We start from the raw sequence: 24061 nt of genomic DNA on the forward strand, positions 1-24061 counted from the left end.
GGAAATGACCAGGCTGCTTCCATTGGCTCTCTGTCTCCTCCCATTCCCTGGCTTACATGCAGGTTCCCCCCAGGCAGGAGCTTGACCTCATGCTGCCTGCTGCAATCTCCCAGCCCTGGGCATGCTGCAGAGCAGAGCAGGTATCCAGAGGTACATCCTGGATAACAAGTGAAAGTGTTGGCCCACGGTGACTGAATAAGTGCTGAAGGTGAACCTGGGCTCTCTCCTGCACCATTGCCCAACGCAAATCAATCCTACCCCTGACAAGAAAATAACTCCAGGCCCTGGGGACCCAACCAGGGGACTGACACAGCATTGCCCAAGGACAGGCTGGACCCTGGGGCCTAGGAGCCGTGACTTCCCACCTAAGTTGGCCAAGTCCAGACTGACTAGAAGGCAGGCCTGCTCTGCCAAGGTATAGGCAAGACCCCACCACCTCCTGAGGGGCCTGAGGCCCCTCTCTGTGGCTACAATATGCCAGGCTGAAGGCTGGCTACCCTCCTCGTGGAACGTGGGACCATGTGGTGGTGATGAGGTAGGACAGAAGAAAACAAAAGAAACACTAAACTTGGGCCTTTCAATAGTCTTCCCTCTGCTTGGGAGCACTTTCCTGTCCATGAGTCCCCAAGAGTGTCACAGGGCAGCAAGGGCCAAGCCCCCGCCCTTGCCCACCTGATGCATGCCCTTGAGGGGAGCCTTCCTGGGGCTGGACTACAGGCCTTAATCCCCTGACATTGATGACAAGTGAATGACTAAATTGACCCAAAATAAAAGTCCCCATAAATCTGATATTTTGCTTTAAGCTGTCGGGTACACAGACTGTGCTGGGATTATTGATAGAAAAGTTTATGGATGGGCTGCATCTTAAGATCAAAATACATTACCCAAAATCAATGTTGCTGTACGTGGCACAGGGAGGACAGGAAAGGTCAGCCGAGACAAGAATACCGAAACCCCAACTCAGAGAGGGCCTGAACATTAAAATAAATAAGTTTTGAAAGTGATTCCAGGAACAACATTCACTTAGGGCTGTAATTTAAGGGTGCTTTCACTAGCGGCTGGGCAAGCTTTTTAAATATCACTATGTGAGGTCCCTCTGCAAGCACAGAAGAACATCTACGAAACAGTACTGACAGGCACTGAGCACCTAAGCCCAAAGCCCAGTAACAGCAGCAGTGATAACGGTGGATGTGGAAGGAAGCACCCAGGCTGGGCATACAGGCAGCAGGCCCTGACAGAAGCCAGCCCATGGGCGCAGCCACCTGGACAAGCCAGGAAGACTGTGGGCCTGGCAGGTCATATAACAAGAGGTATCACTTCCAGCTCCCTGGCCACAGTGACCCCACAGGCAACTTCAGAGCTATGCTTGGAGACAGGGAGGGAAATAAGGAGAGGAGGGAGGGAGAGAGGGAGGGAGGAAGGGAGAGAGGGAGGAAGGTGGAGGGGGAAATCCTTCCCCTACCTACTGATGAGCAATCAGAGCCAGAAACCAACCAGTTGTGAAATGTTCTCATGACGCTACTTCAAATCACATAAGCAAGATACACTCTCAACAGGGCATTTTGTGGTAGCCCAGGGGACACTTGCAGTTGGTAGGGCAGGATGACTGTGTCCCTAGAGAGAAGACCTATCCCTTGGGAGAAGCAACACACAGGCTTCACCACAGATGCCTTTTCTATAGCCACCAAATGAAAGAGCACAGCTCACCGGGACCTGACTCGTCTGCAGGTGTCGGCAAAAACCCATGGGAACTACAGCCTCGTTTCAGCTGACTGATCCTACAACTGGTCAAAGGACTAAGTCAAAGTCCCTGCCTGATCTACCAGAAAACCCCAGGCAAAAGACTAGAAAATGCCCCTTTTGCACCTCTCCTAAACAACATCCTAGTTCAAACAGTCACTGGGCCCTAAATCTGCATCGGCCCAGCTGAGGGGTAAAGACAGAAGGATGATCCCATCACTGCCCATGAAGTCCACAGCAGGGACAGAAGAGCAAACAGACCCTTCTACCCAGCGATAAACAGGCATAACAGAGATTACAGCTGACTGAGGCTGCTTCTGGCTGCCACCAGGCCAGGCCAGGCCAGGGAACCTTGCTATCTTGCCAGCTCTAGGTATAGGGCATGGGCTAGAATCTTACTTAATATAGGTAAGAGATGGGGCTTTGGTAAAGAACTGACATCTCAGAATAAGGAGGACCTGGATTGGTACCTCACTTGGCCACTTGTTGGCTGTGTGACCTCACAGAAGTTTCATAAGCCCTCTGGGTTTCAGCCACTTCATCCATATAATAGGGTAAAGTCCACTGTTTGTCTTGTGGGGTTGCTATAAGGATCAAATAATCTCACTCAGGAACTCTACAAATGTTCACTGAATATCTTCCCTGTACCAGCTCCTGTTTTAGTGGACTGGTGCTACATCAGGACAAAGAGTTTTACAGACCTTGAAATGCAATAAACAAGTCTATTGCACCATATGTTGGGAGGTGGTTAATGGGAAGGAAAATAGAAAATGGAGAACAGAATGACAGGATAGGGTACTGGGCAGGGAACTGCAGATTGCCATGTCAGACAAGATGGTCCAGGTGGGCCTCCTTGAAAGGTGACTTTCCAACAAAAGCTGGAACATTATGCAGTGAGCCAAGCAGGTGCTGCAGAGTAGAGTATCCCAGCCAGCTGGAATGGGTCATACAAAGGCCCTGGGGTAGGAACAAACCCAGTGTACAGCCCTGCAGGAAAGGCAGTGTGGCAAGAGGCATGTGGGCCAAGGAAGGGACAGACGAGGTGAGGGAGGCAAAGGCAGAAAGGAAAACAGGGTTTGTGGGAAGAGAACATTTGACTGTATCAGGCCACAGGTGTTTATGCCAAATAAATTGCGAGCTACTTCCAGGGTTTTGAGCAACAGAAAGGTGATCTTGTCTCTGCTGGAGAAGGATTTCTCTGTTGTCATGTTGAGAAGGGAAGCATAGAGACTGTGAAGCTGGTGTCTGCTACATGAGAAGCAGGTTGTAGCACATAGCTATTATTACTCTTGTGAGCAATATTACTAACTCAAGCCACGAGCAAGTAACACTCTACCCCACACAGTGGACAAACAGCCAACCTCAAAAGTAACCAAGATATGCTCCCTCTAGCTGCAGGAATTCTCCCCTAGCATGTTCCAGTCACTGGCCTTCTGTCTCCGTGGGATCTGGTACCCGGAAAGATTGCTGCCTCTGCAGGTAGGCAGTCCCCTGCACAGAGAGCTAGTGCTTGCCATCAGAACCCTGCTAGGAATCAGTCTCCAGAGGCAGTCTGCTTTCCTAGAACCCAACTATAGCCCTGAATCTGTGTGACACAGTGCAAGTCTGCCCCCTCCCTTCAGAAACTGAGGACAGCAATAGCCCTGAGGGTCTCACATTCAAGGGTCCAAAGTGGCTCCATAAGGCAGATGGCATTCTCAAGGGAGAGGTGGCCAGAGGTGATGAAATCACAGGAGGTACTGGCAGCTGCCTCTTTGGAGCCCCTGGAGATGAGCTCCAAGGAGAGGAAGAAAGTCCTGCACTGTCCTCCTGTTGTAGCAGGGGACCTCGGTGAGCAGCGAGCACCAGAGACCTAAGGGTAGAGATGGTCTGAAAGTCCTTGGTATTGGATAAGGACTCTGAAGCCCAGGATGGAAGGGCGTGTGGTACTCAGGGGCACCTACTGGTGGGAACAGGCTGAGAAGGGCTGCGGCTTCCTCAGAGTCTGTGCCACTAGCTGCTTGGACTGCAGGAAAGTGGGTCCCTTCTGGCTTTTCTTCTCCTGGAAACCCCCCAGCAGCGCCTGGGGAGGCTGGCGAATGGGCAAGGCAGATTTGGAATCCAATGAGTCGCCCCACCCAACCTCAGGTCAAAGCTGAGGGGTCCAGGTCTGGGCTAAGGACAAAGATAAGGAAATCCACCGGCTGGGAATTCTGGTAGGGAAGGGAATGCGAAGAGACCCAAACCGAGGTATGGGACTGGCCCTAGGCCTCTGTGCCCTGTCATCCACACAGCCACCTCACATCTCCCTTGAGGACCAACCCGCACTCTCACAGTGGCTGAAGTGGCAGGCTCTGGGTGACATCTGAGAGAGGCACTGGGATGCCAGGCTTGCGGGGAGGGGGGAAGGGGGGAGGATGGGCTCCGGAGAGCCGCTGTGGACGAGACCTCTGCCTCTCCCTACCTCGGGGTCCCCCCTGCACGAGTAAAGAGGGAGAAAGGGCGAGCAAAGAGCTGTGGGACTCAGGGACAAGCTCTCGAGGGGCAGGAACCCCGCCCCCGCCCAGAAACCTCCCGGGTCCTAGTCGTGCCCGGCGCTCCCCACCCCACCCCACCCCCCCCGCCTCTGCCGTCACTCACGGCCGCTGCTCGCCTCTCGCTGGTGCGCTTTCCGCGCCACAGGCACCTGCTCGCCCCGCGCTGTGCGCTCACTTCTGGCTCACACACTGCAGACTCGGCGTCGCCGCCGTCACCGGGCCGCGTCCCCGGCCCGGCACAGCGCTCCGCCCTTCTTCCCGGCCCCCGGAGCCCACCCACCCGCCATGGCCTGAGCCAGGGCCAAAGAGTGGTGCAGCTCTTTACCCAAAGCCGGGTAAGGAGCTGAGGCCCGGGGCTACGGAGAGGGCCAGGGACCCACGGGGACAAGGACGAGTGGCCTCTCGAAGGATGGAGACTGGGAAGAAGCCAGGGAGAGTTTAGGTGGGAGGACCCCCAAGCAAAGCGGGTGCGGGGCGGAGCTGCGCTCCAGCCAGAGAGATGGTGGTCCCTCCGAGCGACCCCCGCAGAGGGAGGGAGAGCTCCAGGGCGGGGGCGGTGCGGGCCACGGCAGGGGAGGGGAGGGGAAAGGAGGGCGGGGGTGATGCGGCGGTGGAGGCGGCTCGGCGCCCATCCACTGACCGCCCCCTCTCTTTACTTCCCCTCCCCCTCCCCTCCTCTCTCCGGCTCCGGGTCCGCTACGCCGGACCCGCTCTACCCGCGCTGCGTTGGGTCGGACGCCAGGTCTGCGCGCCGCGGCTGAGCGCCCACTCGCGTTGCGGAAAGATCCGCGGAGAAACCGGCGGGGGCGGCGGCGGGAGAGCTCGGCGGGAGCCGGAGGAGGTGGCAGTCGGGAGCAGAACCAGAGGAACACGGGAGACACTAGCTCGCCGCTCAGAGACGCGCACTCTCTCGGCCAGGGATGGGTCCTGGCGCAGCCCGGCCCCTTCCCCGCCCGCCGGGCAGAGACTGAACAGAGCATCCCTGTCGTCCGGTGGATAAGCGGACAGAGGGAGTCACTGCCCGATCACCAGTACCCTCACGGCGGGACCTCGCCCGCTGCGCACTCCGCGCAGCGCCCCCAGCCGGAGCCGCGCCGGGCCAGCGGGCGAGGGAGCGGGGCTGATTGGCGGCCGCCGGCGGCCAGGGGAGGGGGCGCCGTGCGGGGCCATGGCAGGCTCCGAGGCGTCCTAGCCCTAGCGGGAGCCGGAGCCGAACCCAAGCTGCTGCCACCACCGCCTCTTCGCGCCCCGGCCCCCGCCGCAGCTGCGCCCCTGCGGGAGATGGAACAGCGGAACCGGCCCGGCGCCCTCCGATACCTGCCGCCTCTGCTGCTGCACGCCCTGCTGCTCTTCGTGGCCGACGGTGAGCGCGGGAACTTCGCTGCCGCGGTGGGTTCGGGGAACCCTCAGCGGGGGCCGCCGAAGATAGCTTGCCTCGGCCGCCACAGGAAAAAAAAAAAAAAAAAAGGAGGAAGAGAAGGAAAGGGAAGGCTTCGAGGTCTCCAGCCACCCCTGCGTGCAGCCTGGGCCCGGATGGGTAGGGGGAGGAGAGTCCGGCCGGTCCGGCCGCGGAGAGGAGGATGCGGGGAGCGAGAGTTGGTGCGCCCCAGCCCAGCTCTGGTGGTGCGGCCCAGCGCGGGGGAGAAACGTGCCTGCCCCTGTCGCCCCGCCCGATCCAGGGGAAGCAGCCAGCAGTCGAGGCCGGTCTCGGCACCCGCCCTGCAGCTACCCTGCTGAACTTTGCTGGCACCTCGGGCGGTGGACCAAAGAGCAGCTGGGGAGAGGGGGAGCCCAAGGCCAGCGATCGAGCGAGCGGGAGACCGACCGCCTCGCCTAGGGTTGCCCCAAGCCCCCGCCCTGCAGCTGGTCACGCCTCTCTCTCCCCCGCCCCCAGCTACATTCACTGAAGTCCCCAAAGATGTGACAGTACGGGAGGGAGACGACATCGAAATGCCCTGCGCGTTCCGAGCCAGCGGAGCCACCTCGTACTCGCTGGAGATCCAGTGGTGGTACCTCAAGGAGCCGCCTAGAGAGCTGCTGCATGAGCTGGCGCTCAGCGTGCCCGGCGCCCGGAGCAAGGTAACCCGCCGGCTCAGGCCAGGGGGCAAAGAGGGTTACCCCGGGAATGAGGCAGCAGCGGGTCCATGGACACGGGGTGCCTCCCTGTCACGCAGCCCACCCTCTGAGTCCCCACAGCATCTTCCGAGTCAAGGTTTGTTATTCCCAAATCTTGCCGGTTCTGAGTCGCCCTTCCGCAACCTCTCAGAACTCTATTCACGCCCAGCCCCTAAAAACAGACACCTCATCCAGCTGCCAGTTCCTAAGGCCTTCGGGACCAGCATCTGAAGTGTTGCTGGTGGGAGAGGCAGGATCACTTGATCCCACCAGTCTCTACTGGCCCTCAGTCGCTCTGAGTTCCCTCAGGGCACAGGGCCAACGAGCTAAATTCCTCCGGGCTGCATTCCAGAGACGGGCAGAGCCCCGCGTACAGGGGAAACCAGGTCACCTCTGGCTTCCCCAGGATCCGAGTGACGGCTTCCCCCTAGCGAGACGCCATCTGCCTTATCACCCATATTGTCTTACACTTGCTCCAGCATACACTCCTCACGCCTGCACACCTGCCGACATTGTCCTCAGGGTCCCACTCAAAGTTACGGCTCCTGTCCAGACACACCGGCCCTTCCATCCAGTTTTTCACGATTCCTAATTAATTAAATTGAAGATTTGGAGGAACTGAGCAGGCAAAGCGGGTGCTCTGCAACAGAGAGAAACAGCCCCTCAACCCAGCTCCCCTCTTCCGGCGGCAGGTGCGTGCTAGGGTAGGCACTCCTTGTCCAAGCCCCTTGCTTGTTCCCAATTCTGCTTCCTTCTTAACAAACTGCTGTAAATCCTGGCGTCTTTTGGGCCTTCAGTCCTCGCCCCCTCCCCTGCCCGCCTGCGAACTCCAAGTAGTGTCAGGGCCTAGCCAGCCTGCGTAGGGTCCCCTGGCCACAGTCAGGTCTGAGTTCTCTAAGCTCTAATACCACCAACCTAATGTCTTTCCCTCCCCTTTGCATTTTAGGTAACAAATAAGGATGCAACTAAAATCAGCGTAAGTGTGGAGCCCAGCGTGGGCCGCGTGAGCCCCCTTCCGGCCGTTTAGCGCTGCGCAGCTCCCTCCCTTTTACCGCGCCTCTGACAGGGCTTTGCAGAGCCGCGCTAGCGGCCTGGTGTCCTCGGCTGCTTGGCGAGTCTGGGCTCCGGTAGCTGGGCCAGATTCACTTTTGTGTAAATCAAGGGTCCAAGGCTTGAGTTCCCACAACTCTGCTGGTGGCTTACCTGTAAACTTTTCTTCCCCGGAACCGCGCATGTAGTCCGCTCAGTCGGCTCCCTTTCTCCTGCTGCCGCTTCTCCTAGCGCCGCGACAGCGCAGCTGCTCGCCGGTGCCGCGGCCGGTATTGCCGCTTTCCACCTTCTCTGCCTCGCCCCTGCGCCCCGGCACCCTAGCAAGAGCCGGCTCCCTCCGACTGCGCGCAGAGCACTGTAGGAGTTTCTCCGAGCTGTGCAGGGTCGGCTGAGGAGAAGGCGTGTGCCAGCTTTGGGGGGTGCGGGGGAAGGGGCGCGGAAGTAGCAGGGCTTGAAGACCAGGAAAGTCTCCTGGGTTCTGCGCAGAGGCGAAAGCTCCCCGGGTGGTCAGTGAGGGCCACTGAGCGCCTCCAGGAGGTCGCTGAGGAGCGCTTTGTTGTGAGCTCCAGTCGAGTTAGCTGAAAGGTGGGTTCCCAGCTGGAGACCAGGAGGGTCAGGCTGCAGTCTGGGTCCTTTGGAGGGCAGGGGTGGGGCGTTGGGCTGAAGTAGTACTTGGAAAGACATGGACCCGTACTGAACAGAGCCCCAGCGCCAAGTTTTTTGAAGGTCAAAGAGTGGAAAAGCAAAAACTCCCAGAAGAGGAGAAAAGCAGATGTGTGGAGACAGGCGGAGCGGGGTGGGGATGTGCAAGGTGCGGTGGCAGGTAACACGACGAGGGCCAGGAAACTCAGGGCAGTGGGCACAGCAACGCGGCGACCAGGAAGAGTGCCACTGAGGAGCCAAATGAAAGAAGAGAGGAGTTCTGGGAAGTACTGGGATGTACCGAGGGTGCGATGGCAGAGTTGGGTCGCTGATAGCCCCAGCCCTAGGAGCAGGTCTGGGCTCTACCAGCCTGGGCTCTAACCCCGCTCTCTTGCAGACGGTGCGCGTTCAGGGCAATGACATCTCACACCGGCTTCGGCTGTCGGCTGTACGCCTGCAGGACGAGGGCGTGTACGAGTGCCGCGTGTCAGACGACAGCGACGACCACACGCAGGAGCACAAGGCCCAGGCGCTGCTGCGCGTGCTCTCGCGCTTCGCGCCGCCCAACATGCAGGCTGCAGAGGCCGTGTCGCACATCCAGAGCAGCGGGCCACGGCGCCACGGCTCCTCCAGCGCCGCCCACACCAACCACGCGGGCGCCGCGGGCCGCACCACCTCAGAGCCGGGTAAAAGCGACAAGAACCAGCTGCCTGGGAGCCCTCCTGCCGCCCACGGACCCGAAGTCCCCGAGACCGCCGCCGCCTCCGTGGCCCACACAGCCACCACCACAGTGGCTGCTGCAGCCGCGGCTTCGTCAGCGTCGCCGCCACCCCGCCAGGCGGTGCTTCTGCGCCAGAGACACGGCTCAGGTAAGATGGGTGCGGGAGAAGACGCACTCGGGTCTCTGTTGTTCTCCTTGGCCTACCTTGAATCGTTGTGGGCGCTTTCCCAGCCGTGTCCCCGCCCCTTCTCTGTCTTTACCGCGGCCTTTGGGGGTTTCAATCATGCGCATTTATGAATGTCGGGGCTGCCCTGCTGCTTCAAGGATGGAACGCAGGTGGCTGTCTTGGTTTGGGAAACCGGACCTGTGGGTGGCGCTCCCTCTGCGGGAGGATGGGCGTTATTCCTGGAGCCCTGCGCGTGCCTCGGGGCTTTTCAGCGATCCCGACCCCGCGCTGAGATTGGGGGGAGGTAGTTAAAACTGAGAGTAAGCTCATTTGAACACACCTTGTCCTGGACCGTATGGGCAGGCCTGGCTGTGTAGCCTTAGCCTGTCCTCTCTTAGGCTGATGGGAGAAGGATCCTAGGTGCTGGCTTGGTCTCTGCTTTCTGCTATAATTCGCTCTAATTCCCCTAGGGCCCTGGGGAGGGGAGAGAGAGGCCCACGTCGCTGTTAGGTAGTCACCAGAGGTTATGACTGGCTTCCTAGGATGCTCAGAGGGCTGGGGACAAGAGGATTTGGGGGAGGGTGTGTGGCAGAGTGTTGCAGGCAGCTCCCTGAGGAGTTACCCAGCAGTAGGGTCTGTGGTGAGGAGGGCCTGCTGCCCAGTGTGCCCCCCCCCAGGAGTCCCCACTCTCTCCCGGCTCTTAGATCCGCCTCAGTTCCTTGGCCCCCTCACCCAGTCTGATTGGAAGCAGACTGCTTGAACCCCAGCCCCGGATCTTCATGTCCTGTGATGCAGAGTCCCTCTGAGAGCATCTGTGGTGCCCTTCCAGCCCTGAGAGGCTGGGACAGTCACATATAAAGCCTTCCCCAGGCAGGTGTGATGGAGGCATAGTCCTGCCTCTACCAGAACAGTCCTCAGAGTGCTGCCACCTGCTGCCAGCCAGGGAGGCAGGCCTGGGCTCCGTCTCAGGTCACTGTCTTCTCCCCCCTTCCTGGCTGATTCTTCACCCCTGGAACAGTGGCTGGTCCATCTCGCATGTCAGCTCAGTTCTATTTCTCACTCATTTATTCCCCTGTGGGAGCTGCCTCTGTATCTGACTGTTGCTTGGATCTGGAGGCCTCGCTCCTCTCAGCTCCACACAGGAACCCTTGGACTAGGCCCCCAGGGAACTGAGTCAGTGGAAACCTATAGAGAGCTTCCTCCAAATAACCCAAAGCTCTCCTACCTGGCCTGGAACATTCCACCCCCTTTATCTCAGACAACACTAGGTACAATTACAAACCCCAATATGTTGATGGCTTGACATGTCTCAAGTTTATTTTTTTCTTGTTCACAACCAGGTCCAGAATAGGGTGCAGTGGCTTCATTCCATTTAGTTAGCCCCTCTCAGAGAATGGGGACTCTATGAGCTTCAGCTAGTGTCTGCCAGAGTCACTCTGTGGAGGGACACAGAGCCAACAGGGAGTGAAGAAAGATGGCAGCCTCCCTTCTTTGCCCAGTTCCTGACAGAATGATTCCTCTAAGACCTTATAGCATGAGCTGCAAAGACGCATTTAGAATGGCCCTCAGTGTGTACCACACCTGGGCAACTGAGCAAAGAGTCTCTCGGCCTCTTCTGTGGTGTTTAGCTCTTTTGAGGGAAAAGTAGGTATTGACAATGGCCAGGTGAGTTTTTAAAGCAGGAAGCCTAGATGTGGGAAATGCTGCTTCTGCCCTTGTCCATGGCCACTCCTTGGTCCAGTGCAGATGCAAGGATCTTTGGGAAATGTCCTCTTGGCTTAGCAACTGCTTTCCAACATTCTCTGTTCACAGTGGAATGGGAGACTGAATCCTGGGGGAGTTTGCCATCTCTTCCTAGTGTCTAAGAGGTGTGTTTGAAAGGTGTTTACCAACTTACAGTGATTGGCTTAATTGATAAAGACCCTTGTCCCCCATTCCTTTGGGCCCCAGCAAGCAAATTTGAGCAGCAGAGGCTGGAGTATCCTCTGGGATGTCTCTTAGGCCACGGGTAGAGTGGCAAAGTAGAAGACTTGAAAGACAGAAGCCCAGGTGTAAGTTGTACCTCTGCTACTTGGTGGCTGTGTGACTTCAGGCAAGTGTTTGAACATCTGTAAGTCATCTATAAATGGAAGTCTATAATCGCTGACCTCAGAGGGAGCTTGTATGTTAAGTGTTGTACATATTTTCATTATTATGACCATGGTCTCTAGCTCCTCTGGTTGGAAGGGAAGGAATGGGGAAAATAAAGCTCAGTGGTTGGCAGGTGAAGGCTAAGCTTTGAGGGGGGCTTAAAAGCCAAGTAGAATCAACAGGATTAGTTGAAGAATTTGGTCAAGGAAGGCCCTTAGGAAAGACTTCCATAAGAGTAAACTTGGTCTTCCCCACAAAATGGTAATGAGACAAAGGTCATGAACTTGGTTCATGACCAAGGTTCCCACTTGAATCTCCATCTTTTCAAGAGCCTGACCCTTGAGCCTGGCATAACCAGTGAGATTTCCAATCTCTGTACTGGTCATAGAACTAAATGAAAGAGTGGCAAAACTCAAGACATTCCATTTTTGTGACTGCAACCCCACCCAAGAAGACATGGGTCCTCACATCAGCTCAGTTCTGATGATACAAAGCCCAGGGTCATCCCAGCCTGTGGGGTCTTGGGCCTCTGCCACCTGCAAGGTGGTATAGAAATGCTTACATAGGTCAGGGCAGCATCTCCTGTCTGTCTTTCCTGAGGAGGGGCATAATATTCACTACTGCCCAGTACTTCTGGGGTCCCTATCACCTGATAACCTTTGCCAGCTCCTCAACAGGCCAAAAATCAGGCAGATATAGCTCACAAAGAATTCTGAGTTTCTCTCCTGCTCTCCTTTGGAAGAAGTGGAATGTGAGTCTTCAGCTGAGAGGTCAGAAAGCCTGCACTGGCTTAGATCTCTATGTGAAGCTCTTAGGAAAGCCATTTTGCTATAGACATCTCTGTGTCCCTCTCTGAGCAGAGAAAAGTAGGTTCTGTGACCTATGATTCCCAAAAGCATCTACATAGCCTTGGCGCCAAGGAAGAAACGATGCCCAGGTCTATGTTCCATCTCTTTCAACCACCCAAGGTCACCTAGGCCCTGGGCTGTCATGCGGAGTAGGGCCTGCAGGCTGCTGTGGGTGGTAGACATTAATAACCTCTCTGCAGGACTGCCTCACTAACCACACCTGGAGCTTGAAGGCCAGCATGAGTCCCCCTCAGTGTCCCCAGGAGGCAGCCGGCCAGACCTGGCTCAGCTCCTTCTCCAGTGGCACAGGCTAAAGAGGGAAATGGAGGAGTAAGTGTGGCCTGAGCCTAACTTCCTGGGTTCAGAGTTATCTCAGCAGCTTGGTAGGGAGGGTTTCTTAATAGGCACAAGTGTTTGCAGAGTCTATATTAGTCAGGGTGCAGGAAGAAATAGATGGCATGTTCGGAGGCAGTGAGAGAAGCTGAGAAAGGGTATTTGTGAAGGAGTAAACACCGTCAGGGCAGCTGGCAGAGGATGGTGGCAGGTCCTGAGGCTGAGGGGGTGAAGGAAGAGAGCAATCAACAAAAGTCAAAGAGGAGAGCTGGAAGGACAGGACCACCTGACAAGAGCTGTGCCCTCGGTGCAAGGACACAACCAGCCCACAGTGACCCAGCAAGGACTTCTCTCGTCTTAACCTCTGTCTTCCTCTCAGGGCCTCCAGCTGGCCAGGACAAGTGCTGGGGTGGGGCAAAGCTTGGAGTTCAGCTAAGGGCTCAGCAGATTGGAGGAGCAGTGTGGAGAAGAGAGGGAGCGCTCCCCCTAGGCCAGGGTGCGGTGCACACTCTGGCTGTTTAAAATCAGTGGCTGCTTCAAGAGTGGTCCCAGCGCACCTCTCCAGCAGGCTCTGCTATATGCTTGCTCCTAGAAAGCCATCAGAAGGAAGCCTGATATTGAGGAGTTGAGTGAGCCACTTCAACAATGGGGGTGGGGGGGTGTTTCACTCATTGACGCTGATCTTCTTTTAGCTACTGTGCAGCCAGGCAGGAAAGCCCTCCCGTGCCCATATGTGCCCAGTTCAGCCAAATACATATTTGCACTAAAAGTTTATGTGCAAAAATGCATTCGTTTCACGTCTCATTTGTCAAGAGACATTTTGGTATTTGTGCTTAAAAATAAACATGAGCAAGATTAGCAAAGCAGAGCAGGCACAGGAGGCTGGGCGCCTTCTCAGCCACCTTTGTAAATCTGGCTCCTGATGAATCTGAACACTGACCGGCTTGTTAGGAACACTTTGTTGCTGATTGCCATGGGGGAGGAGGGAGGATCTTCCAGACAAAAGCTTGTCACTGGGAAAGGCGCCGCAGCGAAGCCTTAGTGCAGCCTGCAATGAATACAGTTTGCCACTGAATGGCCTATGTGTTGGCAAGAGGTTCCCCTCTGTAGGGACCTCAGGATTAGATCATGGTGTGTGAACCTCTAATTAGCCTCAGGGCTCTGGCTGGCAAGGAGAGGCGCCATGGCCCCCACAGAGAGCCGGCTGGATGTGGCAAATGCTGCCTGGTGCCCACATGGAGAACTGGCTTTCAATATTTCAATTAATAATGAGAGAAAGACAGCCAAGGCCATAGGTGTGACGGCTTTTGAGAGACTGTTACTGCTGGGAGCTATAGAGGGGGAGCATCCTTGGTGTTGCCATGGCAACCATAAACCATGACCAAAGGGGACTATGGGCAAAGTGAAGACACTCAGAACGACTCAGCCTGTGCCCTGGCAGATGACAAAGCTGGGCAAGATAGTGCCAGTGGAACCCTGGAGATTCATGGTGCAGCAGAGAAAGGGGCCCAGCACCCACAAACACCCCCAAAACTATTGCCTTAGACAAAGTCCACTTTTCCCTGAGCTCTGCTATGATATGAGTGTCACAATGAACAAGAAAATAAATCTGGCCAAATTTGTCCTCGAGAAGAGAGGGTGAGGCTCCCTGAACATCCTGAAAGAGGAAAGTTGAAGGATTTCATAAGGGCAGCAGCTGAGCCTCACAGCTGGCAAGAGATGGCTGCATCATCCCCGACAGCAGCCAAAGCACATGATTATCAGCAACACGGCTTCCTGTCTCTTACACGCCAGCCAGGTCTGGAGCAAGGACAGGGATGTCAGCCATGGACTTGTGTTTGAGGGGGTCAGGGTACCTAGGCCACTCCAGGATAAAGGGGCTATGCCGAGGGAGTCCCCACTTCAGACAACCCTAATTCATCTGAGGCAATCAGGGGAGGCTTCCTGCAGGCAGTGCATGATTTCCTGCTTAAAAGAGATTCCTGGGGCTGGTGTTCTCCAGCTTCAGTCAGTTCCAAGGCAGCTTCTGGCTGCTTCTCCTCCTCTTCCTACCTGGTCACCCATCGATGGAGGTCACACCAAGTGCAATCCATTGTCCACTACAGCTTTCACTTGGCTGCCAGCTGGCTCATGGTACAGCCGTTCTACCAGCATCAGAGAGACCCCGGAGGGTGAGTCAGCAGCTCTTAGATTCCCATAAGGACGTGCAGTCACCCTGGCTCCCTAGCGAGCACTCTGTGGACCCTGCTCCCCTCACTTCAACCCCAGAGACACATCCCCTCCCCTGCTGGTAGTCAGAGCCCAGGCTCTTCCTTGCCTGGAGTGGCAGCCCCCAGGAGAGAAGCTGAGAGCCAGCCTTTCTAAATGTCACCGGGAACCAAACCCACCAAGGAGCCTCTCATTAAATAGGCCAGGCTCACATTTTTAAAGCTCTGAATATTAAGGATTCCCCAAGCATCCATGAGGATAACCGAGGTCAAGCGCTTTTGTAATATGATATTGATTAGTTCTCTCCATGTGGACAGGGGCAAGGGCTTGGCTCTGGTCTAAACCTCTGAGCATTATGGGAGACGCCAGCGTGGTTTTAAGATATTTTTGAAGCACTGGGGGAAAAAACCAAATTGTCTTTGTTATTCCCCTTCCTCTGCTCTGCTGACTCTTAGCAGGCGTCTCTTGGAAACTCACATCCAAAGCAGTGAGAAGTTTCACTTTGTCTTATGTAAGAACTGCAGGAAAGTTTAAAATGATAAGCAGACAGGCCCAGCCCCTGTAACTCCAGATTCCTACCTCTCCATTATGAAGGATGACAAACCTCTTTCCCTCGGGTGATGCTTCTGGGGAAATTAGCCTGCTTGTCGATGGCTTTGGTGCTTTCAGGGAAGATGTGCTATAAATACCAAGATGGATCACCCCATTTGGCCTCCTCTGGGTTAGGGTTGAGCTGCTGTTGGGCGCTGAGCAATGGAGGAGGCTGCAAGAGGTTGCTGCTCGGCGACAGGATGCTCTCAGCGGCTGGCTGGAGTATGCCCCAGGGCTGTGCTCTGGCCTCCTCTCCTGCCAGCTTCCTCTATGAGATGGTCCTTGACAGAGCCCTTGCCAAGCCTGTCGCTGACACCATTTCTAGGAGGAGACTCTGGTAAATCAGTGATTGTCCTGTTCTGTCATTAGCACTTTCTAGGCTAAAATATCAAAGCTACTCTGGCTGGCTGGGCTTGGCCCTGGTTTTATGGTTGCTTAAGGAGAGTTATGGGGGGAATGGTACCAGGAAATTGGGACTTGAGCCCAAGGTCTTTGCTCTGAGCTACATTCCTAGTGCCTCCCCCCTTTCAACTCTCAGACACAATGTCTTGTTAGGGCCTGAACCTGTGCCCCTCTTGTCTCAGCCATCCAAAGTGCTGGAATTATGGCCATGGGCCACCCGAGAGACCAGACTTACTTGGGGCTTGGTGTTAGCTCAGAATAAGAAGCCAAACCCGACCTTCAGAAGTGTTTACCCCAGCCCTGCACATATCTCCTCTGCTACGCTCGTGGGCCCTACTTCATCCATCTCACAAATTCCTAGCGTGTCACAAGGCCTGCCCTGGGGGACAGACAGCACTGTGGTCCTTGAAGGCAGAGTGTCACTAGGAGCTCCCCAGAAGGACCCAGCTGAACACTCAGTGCTGTTGGGGTCAAGCCCAAGAGAAATGACCCAGCCAAGTCGATCCACTGGAAAGGTGTCCATTCTGACAGGAGAACCAAAACATGGACTTTACGAAGGCTGAAAACATTTCAGTGGAAGTCAGTCACCACCATTCCCAGCCACCAGTTCTCCCTTTCTCCTGGCATTGTGCGTGGCCCTCCCTGTCAGGAGCACTCCCTCACACACAGGTCAGCCCTGGAGTGCTCAGCTCCTCTGCTTCTGGTCCTCAGCTCACTCACCATATGTGCCTTTCCCTCCTGAACCTGCCTTCCCTAAACACCACTCTTCCCAGTTTCCAGATGCATCTCACCTCCCAGGTCCCACTCCCAGTTCCGTTGCTTTCCACATGCCAGTTCCCTCATCTGTTACCATCTGCACGAGTCCAGTTCCCACACCAGGGACAAGGTGACAGGATCAGAAGCGATCACCCATAAAAGGATGCTAGCATAGACAGAGCCTAGCACCTAGCAAATGCTCAATTGATGTTGTCTTGTGGGAATGGCTTCAAGTTTATAGAGGATCATTAAGCAGGACTGGGGGTCCCTGAACTGAGTTACCACTCCAGAATCCAGTCTTGTCTCTGTGACTGGTTGGGGGAGGAGAGTAGGTGGTAGGAAGTGAGGGTTGATGCTGTATCCTCCTGCCTCCCTGGCTGGGGCTGTTTTGCATGAGTCAAGAGCTCTTTGGTGTACAAGGACACCTTCATTACTGTTTCTCTTGCTCCAGAAGACAATTAAATCACCATGTTTACACAGGTGCCCCTGGGCCCTGCTGTGCCAGTGGGGCAGTGTGGGAGTGCCACATCTGCATGGCGCTTGGCCTCACCTCATTACTTGGGTCTGTTGCAGAGATCCAGGATGCAAGGCAAGGCTGGTGTTTGCGGGACTAGGAGCAGGTGGGAGAAGATCCTCTCACAGTGTCAGGGAGCCCACGAGCCTCTAGCAAAGGCCTAGCATTGTGAGGAGGAACCTAGAGCCCCTCTACAGGAGATATGACCACAAGAAGGAGCGATGGCATGACTGGTGAGATGGCAAAGCTCAGGGCTGCCTTCGCAGGCCTGGGGGGTGTGCTGGCTCTTCAACTTGGATTTGCCTTTCGTGCTCACACCTCATTCATCTTCCCTGACTGTGGCTGCTGGGCCTGGTGACTGCCCAGGGAGATACTGGGGCTGGTAAGAAGAAGAGGGATGAACACACCCCCTAAGGGGGTGCTGTGCTTGTGAACAGGCTAAATTCAGTGTCAGGAGGCCCCTGCACTGGGCTCCACACAGCTCTCTGCAGACTCCCCAAGACAGCCCCCTACCTAAAACCAGTTTCAAAGACAGACAGCCCTTCCCTGTGCTGACCCCCGGTCTGCTGCCCATCGATTCCCCTCAGGAGGAAGCAAGCCAGGGTTTTCTTTAAGCCAGAGAAGCCCAGCTATCATGCCAGTCCCCTTAGAGTAACTTTTATTACAATTGATTCTTGCACAAATACTGCTTAGCTCAGGGGGATGAGCTGAAATAAACCTGGGGGAAGGGTGCTGAGGTATCAAGGCTCCATCTGAACTGCGGGTGGGGGTCCCCGACCAATTGTATCTGGCCTATCCCAGGCCAAGGGGCAGGATCCAGCCCCTGCCCCAGGGTAGGACTCACAATCTAGCCCCAGTGGCCAGACCACACAGAAGGTGCTCTGGGAATGAAAGGGCTCAGCAGGAACACAGAGGGACTGAGGAAAGGGGAGCCTGGGGTGAGCTGGTTGCTGGCAGAATAGCTTCTGTGCCCTTGCAGTGAATGGGATCTCATCCACCCCAAGCTTCCAGAAGTTCCTGGATGTGTCCCCAACATTTCCTTCGCTGTTCCACAGTTAGTAACTAGCTGAGTAACCCATCAAGAAAGATGCTGCTGGAGGTCAAGCCTGATTCTTTTTCATTGTTATATTTCTACTGTCCTAGACCTGAAGCTAATTCATTCATTCATTCGTTCATTCAGTGAATTTCCACCAAACACTATTTATCTGTAGCAACTCTTCCAAACACTGAGGGAAGGCCTTAGGTAAGACCAATTAGGTACTGAGAGCCTGAGAGGGAGAGATAGATGTGAGTCAACCCAGCACATCCCTGGTGGAAATCAGCAACTATGGTGGCTGTGCTAAAGGGGAGACCCAGGGTTACGGCGGCTAAAAGTACAGGACTAGACCCCGAGGAGACGATGTTTGAGCTGCGATGTTAGGGCAGACCCTTAAGAGTTGGCTTGGTAAATGAAGGAGAATGAATTTGTGCCATCCAGGAAACTGGATGAAGTTATTCTGACAGAAAATTGGATATTGCAAGGTTTGTCTTATACGAGTCACCCAATATATAGGTTAAAAAAATAAATGAAACAAAGATGGTAGAAAACAAGAGACATTGTGGAGCTTAGGAAAGGTCCTGGGGGCTGGCAAGAGAGAAGCAGAGGGAGAGAGTGAAGAGATCAAAGTGATCAGGATGCGTGCGGTGTGACCAGCGTGACATGAAATTGTAAAAATGTGTTACCGTAAAAACACATTGCCACTAATTTCCCTCAAAATGCTCCCCTTTACTTCAAACACACATACCCCCTCATTCCTGCCACTGTCTGAAGCAGTTCTGGAAGTCCTCTTTTCTGAGGGTCTTTCTAAATGTGATCAAAAAATACTGTGGTCAGTGCTGCCGCCAGGCACCATCCCGCAGAAAGGCAGGCTCATAGGAAGATCACCAGGCATCTTCCCATGCTTTGTGCACTGGACCTCGTACCACGTGACTTCTGGCTCTTCCTCCAAATCGAAGTGACCGTGAAAGTGAGCCACGCTGAGTAGATTCAGAGTATCAAGGCAGCCATAGGAGGACAACTGAGGGCAATCATGGAGGACTGAAAGGCAAGCATAAAAGATATCTGAACTGCCTTAGAAAGTGGCAAGAACAATGCATAAGTAAGAGGAAATACTTTTAGGGGGAGTAATGACCTTGTGTCTTACACAATAACAAATTTTTTAAGTGTATACATTCACTGTATTTTTATCACATCTCATGTATATGTACCAGTTCCTCAAAACAAACATAACTATTACATATGGGAAGCGTACAACAAGATTTTTTTGTAGAGAGTTTGGGCAGGTAACACAAGAGGTAAGGGAGACGCATGTAAAGCAAGAGGGAATGCCACATGCAAAGGGCCTGTGGTAGGATGGATCCAGGGAAATATGGCAGCCTAACAAAAGGTTGGTGTGGCAGGGAAAGCAGGCAGGAGCAAAGGGGAAGTGAGGTGAAGGGTTCACTGGTCTAAGGTCAGACTGTAAGGCTTTATGAGGAGAATAGAGGATTGAGGCCTTACCTTAAGAGCAGTGGTATAGGGTGCAAGAGGGTGGGGGCCGGGTGTGATGCTATGGAAAATGACCCCTCTGGCTGCCATATGGAGACTGGAAAGGCAGGGGGAAAGCAGAGATCGAGCCCAGAGATGGGAACTGTGCTAAGTTGAGTGGGTAGATGGATGTCTTAGACGGGTAGGTGGGTGGAAAAACAGATTACTCATAGGTGAGCAGAGGGAAAGATGTGTGAGTGGATGAACAAGAAGATGGGGGATGAATGTGAGGAAGGCTGCATAGATAGGTGGAAGAGTGGAAGAATGGAATAGGAAGGTGTGGGTGGGTGGATGGATGGATGGATGGATGGATGGATGGATGGATGGATAGGTGGATGGGTGGATGGATGGATACGTGGATTGGGAATGGGAGGAAGATAAATAACTAATGGGTGGAAAGAAAGCTGGTGAATGGTAGGTAGATGGGTGGATGGATGAGTGGTTATGTGGGTAACACATAGATGGAAATATGGGTAGAAGTGGGATCTAGGTTGAGCTTGCAGGAAGGTAAGATTGGGGTTACACAAATGCCAAGAATTGGAGTCCCTGGCACTGATGCTGCACATTTGGGTCATGTCTTCTAAGACCCAGGCCCCACAAGAGAAGCTCCAGGTAGTAGTGGGGCCCACAATTCCAGGGCAGCCCATGCTTCTGCCTGCAGTCCCTGGGCCACCACACACAAACAGGAGGGACAGGCTGGACAAGTGGACGCAGCCACTTCTGAGCTGCTTCCAGCTTCCCTAGCCCCTCAGCCTTCTGGGACAGGGCAGGAGAGCCCTCTGTCTGCTAGACACTAAGCACTCTGGTAGATAAAGCCTGGCCCCGACTTGCTGATTATTGTCCATGTAAAAATTAACATAGCTGTGTTTTTTTCAAGCATTTACAAACTCAAATCTCCAGGTGGGCAAATGAATAACTATTCACATTAAAGACTAATGTAACAAAAAAATACACAAGGCAATAATTCATAATGCATTCTATTCTACAGAGGCATATTTTAATGTGTGACATATCCTGGGCAGCTCCTCCATGCTAATTCTATTTAATGAGCACATGTTATAGAATTTTCAGAGCACTGTCCCTGGGCAATTAAAATGTGCTAACCTTTGTGGTTAAATTATATTTCTAAAGAAAGGCCTTCGATGAGCAACAAAAGAAAATACTCAGGCCTCACTGAGGCAAATCCTAGAAGAAGGCTGTCACAGGAAAGACCTGTAGTTCTGCTGGGCTCCTGGGTGTGCTGGCTGCAGGGACCTTCACCTCCCTCCCTGAGCCCAGGACTGTGTCCAGAATTCTTGCCTTTATACGGCCAGGTCTCCTCTGATGAGCAGGCAGACTCCTCAGGTGGGGACACTTTATTGAGCAGATGTTGAGAGCCTGCTCTCTGCTGCCCCCAAGGGAGCTGGGACACACTGATTTGAGAGTTGTGAAGGCTATAAAAGAGAGGCAAGGTGCCCCAGAAGTGGGTTCAATGAGTCACTTATTCCGAATCCTGACTGTGTCCCCATTCCCCAACCTATGTGATGAATGCGCCAGCTCTAGAATCCACAAGTCTAAGAGTTTTAGATTTGGAAAGGGCTGTTAGAAAGTCCATGGGGAGTGGTCCCCAAACCGTGTTCCTGGGATTCCTGGGCCCCCAACCCCACCTCCAGTTTCAACCAGAGTTCCACTTCCAGTGACATTGTATATTAGCTGGAGAGAAAGATTAGCTGCTTGAAATTATTAAAAAAAAAAACTCGTAGGCTCAAAATATATATGCATACAATCTACACAATTTTATATATTCCATTACATAAATTATATGGAATATTCAAAATCTAGAAATTTTCTACACACATATGCCATCTTCTAAGTGAGAAATATTTCATGTGTGGTACTGGAGCTTGATCACAGGGTTTTCTCACCGAGCTACATTCCCAGGCCCTTTTTATTTATTTATTTATTTTAAGATAGGCTTCTGCTAAGTTATCCAGATGGGACTCAAACTTGCAGTCCTCCTGCCTCAGCCTCCGTGAGCACTGGTATCACAGACATTGCCACACCTGTGTCTGAGGAAGAAACTTAAGGTGGCTTATAAAACTGCATGTAGCATGATAGAATTAAAAAATTTTCTGGCAAGTGCAAAGATCTGGGTTCAATCCCCACTACTGCGTGCCCTGCTGGCCCCAGAACCTCAGGCACCAAAACTGGGTGTGGTGGCGCACGCCTGTAATCCCAGCACTGGGGAGGCTGAGACAGGAAGATCACCATGAGTACTAACTGTGTAGCAAGACCTTGTACCAAATAAATAAATAAATAAATAAATAAATAAATAAATAAATAAATGATTTTTTAAAAATAAAATAAAAACTTTTTTCAGAAATACACTGAATAAAAGGAAAATGAAGGTAGAATGGTGAGATGACCTTGAGGAAAAGCCAGGCAAAGAGATGCATCGTGAGGGGCTGGTGAGATGGCTCAGTGGTCTAAAGCACCTACTTAGAACAAGCTTAGCAAAGCCCAGGGACCACGGTTCAATCCCCCAGCACCACATGCCAGCCAGCCCGCCCCCTGGTGGGCTGAGCTGGCCACACACACACACACACACACACACACACACACACACACAAATAAATAAATAAAATTAAAAAAAAAGAGAGAGAGAGATGCATCGTGAGCACGGCAGCAGGCCGCTGCATGGCCTGTGCCCCCAGGCGCCCTGCACACGGGCCTGCCAGACCACTCACATTTGCAGGGTAAGAAGGAGATGCTGCGAAAGACCTACCTGGCCACTGTCAGCCATGCGTGGAGCAGCTGGAGTGTCTAAAGGAGGCTTCCTTCGTTCCCCCAACAGACACAGTGCAGGCATCTCCCAGTGGGCAGCAGGCACGTGATGGGTGTGCGCTGCTGACACCGGCGTGGCTCTGCCCTCCCAAGCTCCATGGCTCCAAGGCACAGTGTCACAGGGCAGAGAACAACTTTTCATGGCAGCGGCAAAGAGCAGAGAGCAAATGGAAGGAGCAGCGGCAGCAATGGCCACAGAGAGCAAGTCTGTCTCCCTCCTGTTGCATTCAGGCTCTCCGCCCCAGGCTGGGTGTCGCACTCACACCCATAATCCCAGCTCTGGATCATGAATTAATCACAAACTCTAGAAATCTGCCCCGTGACTGCATGAGGCTTTGGAGGGACAACTAGACACAAAGCATAACAAGGTGTTAGACAGTAAGCACACCTGTGGTTGCCCAAATACAGCCCAGAAATACAGAACTCACTCTGGAATCTGTGGGGCAAAGGGATCCACTGGGTCCATGTCTGAAGGAGACCTGGATGGGGAAGAAGGACACCGGGTCAGCTCTGTGGTATGACCAATGGAAAGGCAGGCGCAGGGTGCCAGGCAAGCTGGTGTAACATGTTGCTGGGAGCCAGGTGCAGGGGTCACTTGGGCTGGGTGGAGGAGGACTGGGGACCAGGCCTAGTGGAGTCGGTGCTTGGAGGAAGGAAGTCAGGAGCTGTCGCAGCTGCCCTGGGGAAGCTGACACAGTGGAAGGAAACCTAAAGGACCAGAGCAGGGTGGCCCAGGACAGACAGGAAGCTGGCAGCTTAAGAGCTGCCCTAAGGTGGGCACAGTGGTGCATGCCTATAATGCCAGCACTTAAGGATTTGGAAGCAGAAGCAGGAGGATCAGGCATTCAAACCCCTCATGGGCAATTTAGCTTAGACCCGGTCTCAAAATAAGAAGTGCTGGGATGTAGCTGAACACAAGGGCCCTGGATTTGATGCTTGGGGAAGAAGCTGCCCCGAGTTCAAGAGTCACCCTGTAAGAGCCTCTGGCTTGGGTAGGAGCAGGTGATCAGGCGAAGGCTTGGAGGCAGGAGTTTGGATACATTTGGGCTCTGTGTGGGAGCCTGGTTTGCTTGGATCTGGGAGCCCTCAGGAGTGTGAGGTTAGGGTAAGAGCTGCCTGTCTAGTCAGTGAGTCTGAAAGGGCTACAGATGGCTGGGGAGTCCAGATCTAATTCCTAGGAACCAGGGATTCACTGACCACAACCTTCTACCACCCACTCACCAGCCATGCACCTCAACAAGTTACTTATGACAGAAAAGTGACTTTTACCTCCTACAGCCACTGAGAGAGTTAGAGACCGAGTTCTCACAAAGGGCTGGGTACAGCTCTTGGAACTGAAACTTTTAGGCTGCCTGTGAGCTCTCGATAGCCCCAAAGGTTATCAAATCCAGATGCAGGGTTTCCCAGGTGAAGCCAGGCGTCACTGAAAGGTAGCCCAACCCCCCTGTCCACTGAGCCTTGTGACACCCACAGTGACCCTGGCTGTCACCCAGCAACAGAGAAAGGACATGTTCACCATTTACATTAAGTGACACCACCTTGAAAGATTATTTGGGGTAAGATGACATTTCCAAAGAAACAGGAAGCTGAAGGGGAGGTTGCAACGAGGTTGACCACATTAGCAAGCCATCATGAATGTCAGAATTCATGGAAAATGTCTCCTCTCTTCCCCCTCAGAAGTATAGGAGGCCAACAGGGAGGTGCGCTGCTGCTCTTCCACCCTGACTGGTGGTAGCACGCTGATGTTCGGTACACAGACAGAGCCACACTGCCTGGATTCTAGTCCCAGCCCTGCCACTTATCTTAGTTAACTCTGATAGGCCCCTCAGATGTCCTACTAAATACCAGTAACACCTTGCTATAAGTACAAGCTGTGACTGAGCAATACGGGGAATGTTTATTTATTTTTAGAAATTTATTATACCTTGGCATGATGGAAT

The 24061-nt window shown here is 53.8% G+C and overlaps 1 protein-coding gene across 1 annotated transcript in view; it reads left to right on the forward strand.

The window, feature by feature from the left end:
- The first annotated feature begins 4483 nt into the window (after positions 1-4483).
- The window catches only part of Vstm2b (V-set and transmembrane domain containing 2B), a 29140-nt gene continuing 9562 nt past the window's right edge, over positions 4484-24061 (forward strand). Inside the window, exons 1-5 of the mRNA XM_004636682.2 lie at positions 4484-4591; positions 4999-5619; positions 6151-6335; positions 7318-7347; positions 8461-8932. Coding sequence (XP_004636739.1) covers positions 5538-5619; positions 6151-6335; positions 7318-7347; positions 8461-8932 — 769 coding nt within the window. The 5' untranslated portion in view covers positions 4484-4591; positions 4999-5537. The remainder of the gene's footprint in view (positions 4592-4998; positions 5620-6150; positions 6336-7317; positions 7348-8460; positions 8933-24061) is intronic.

Source organism: Octodon degus, unplaced genomic scaffold (assembly GCF_000260255.1).
Source record: "Octodon degus isolate 3935 unplaced genomic scaffold, OctDeg1.0 scaffold00083, whole genome shotgun sequence".
NCBI classification, from domain to species: domain Eukaryota; kingdom Metazoa; phylum Chordata; class Mammalia; order Rodentia; family Octodontidae; genus Octodon; species Octodon degus.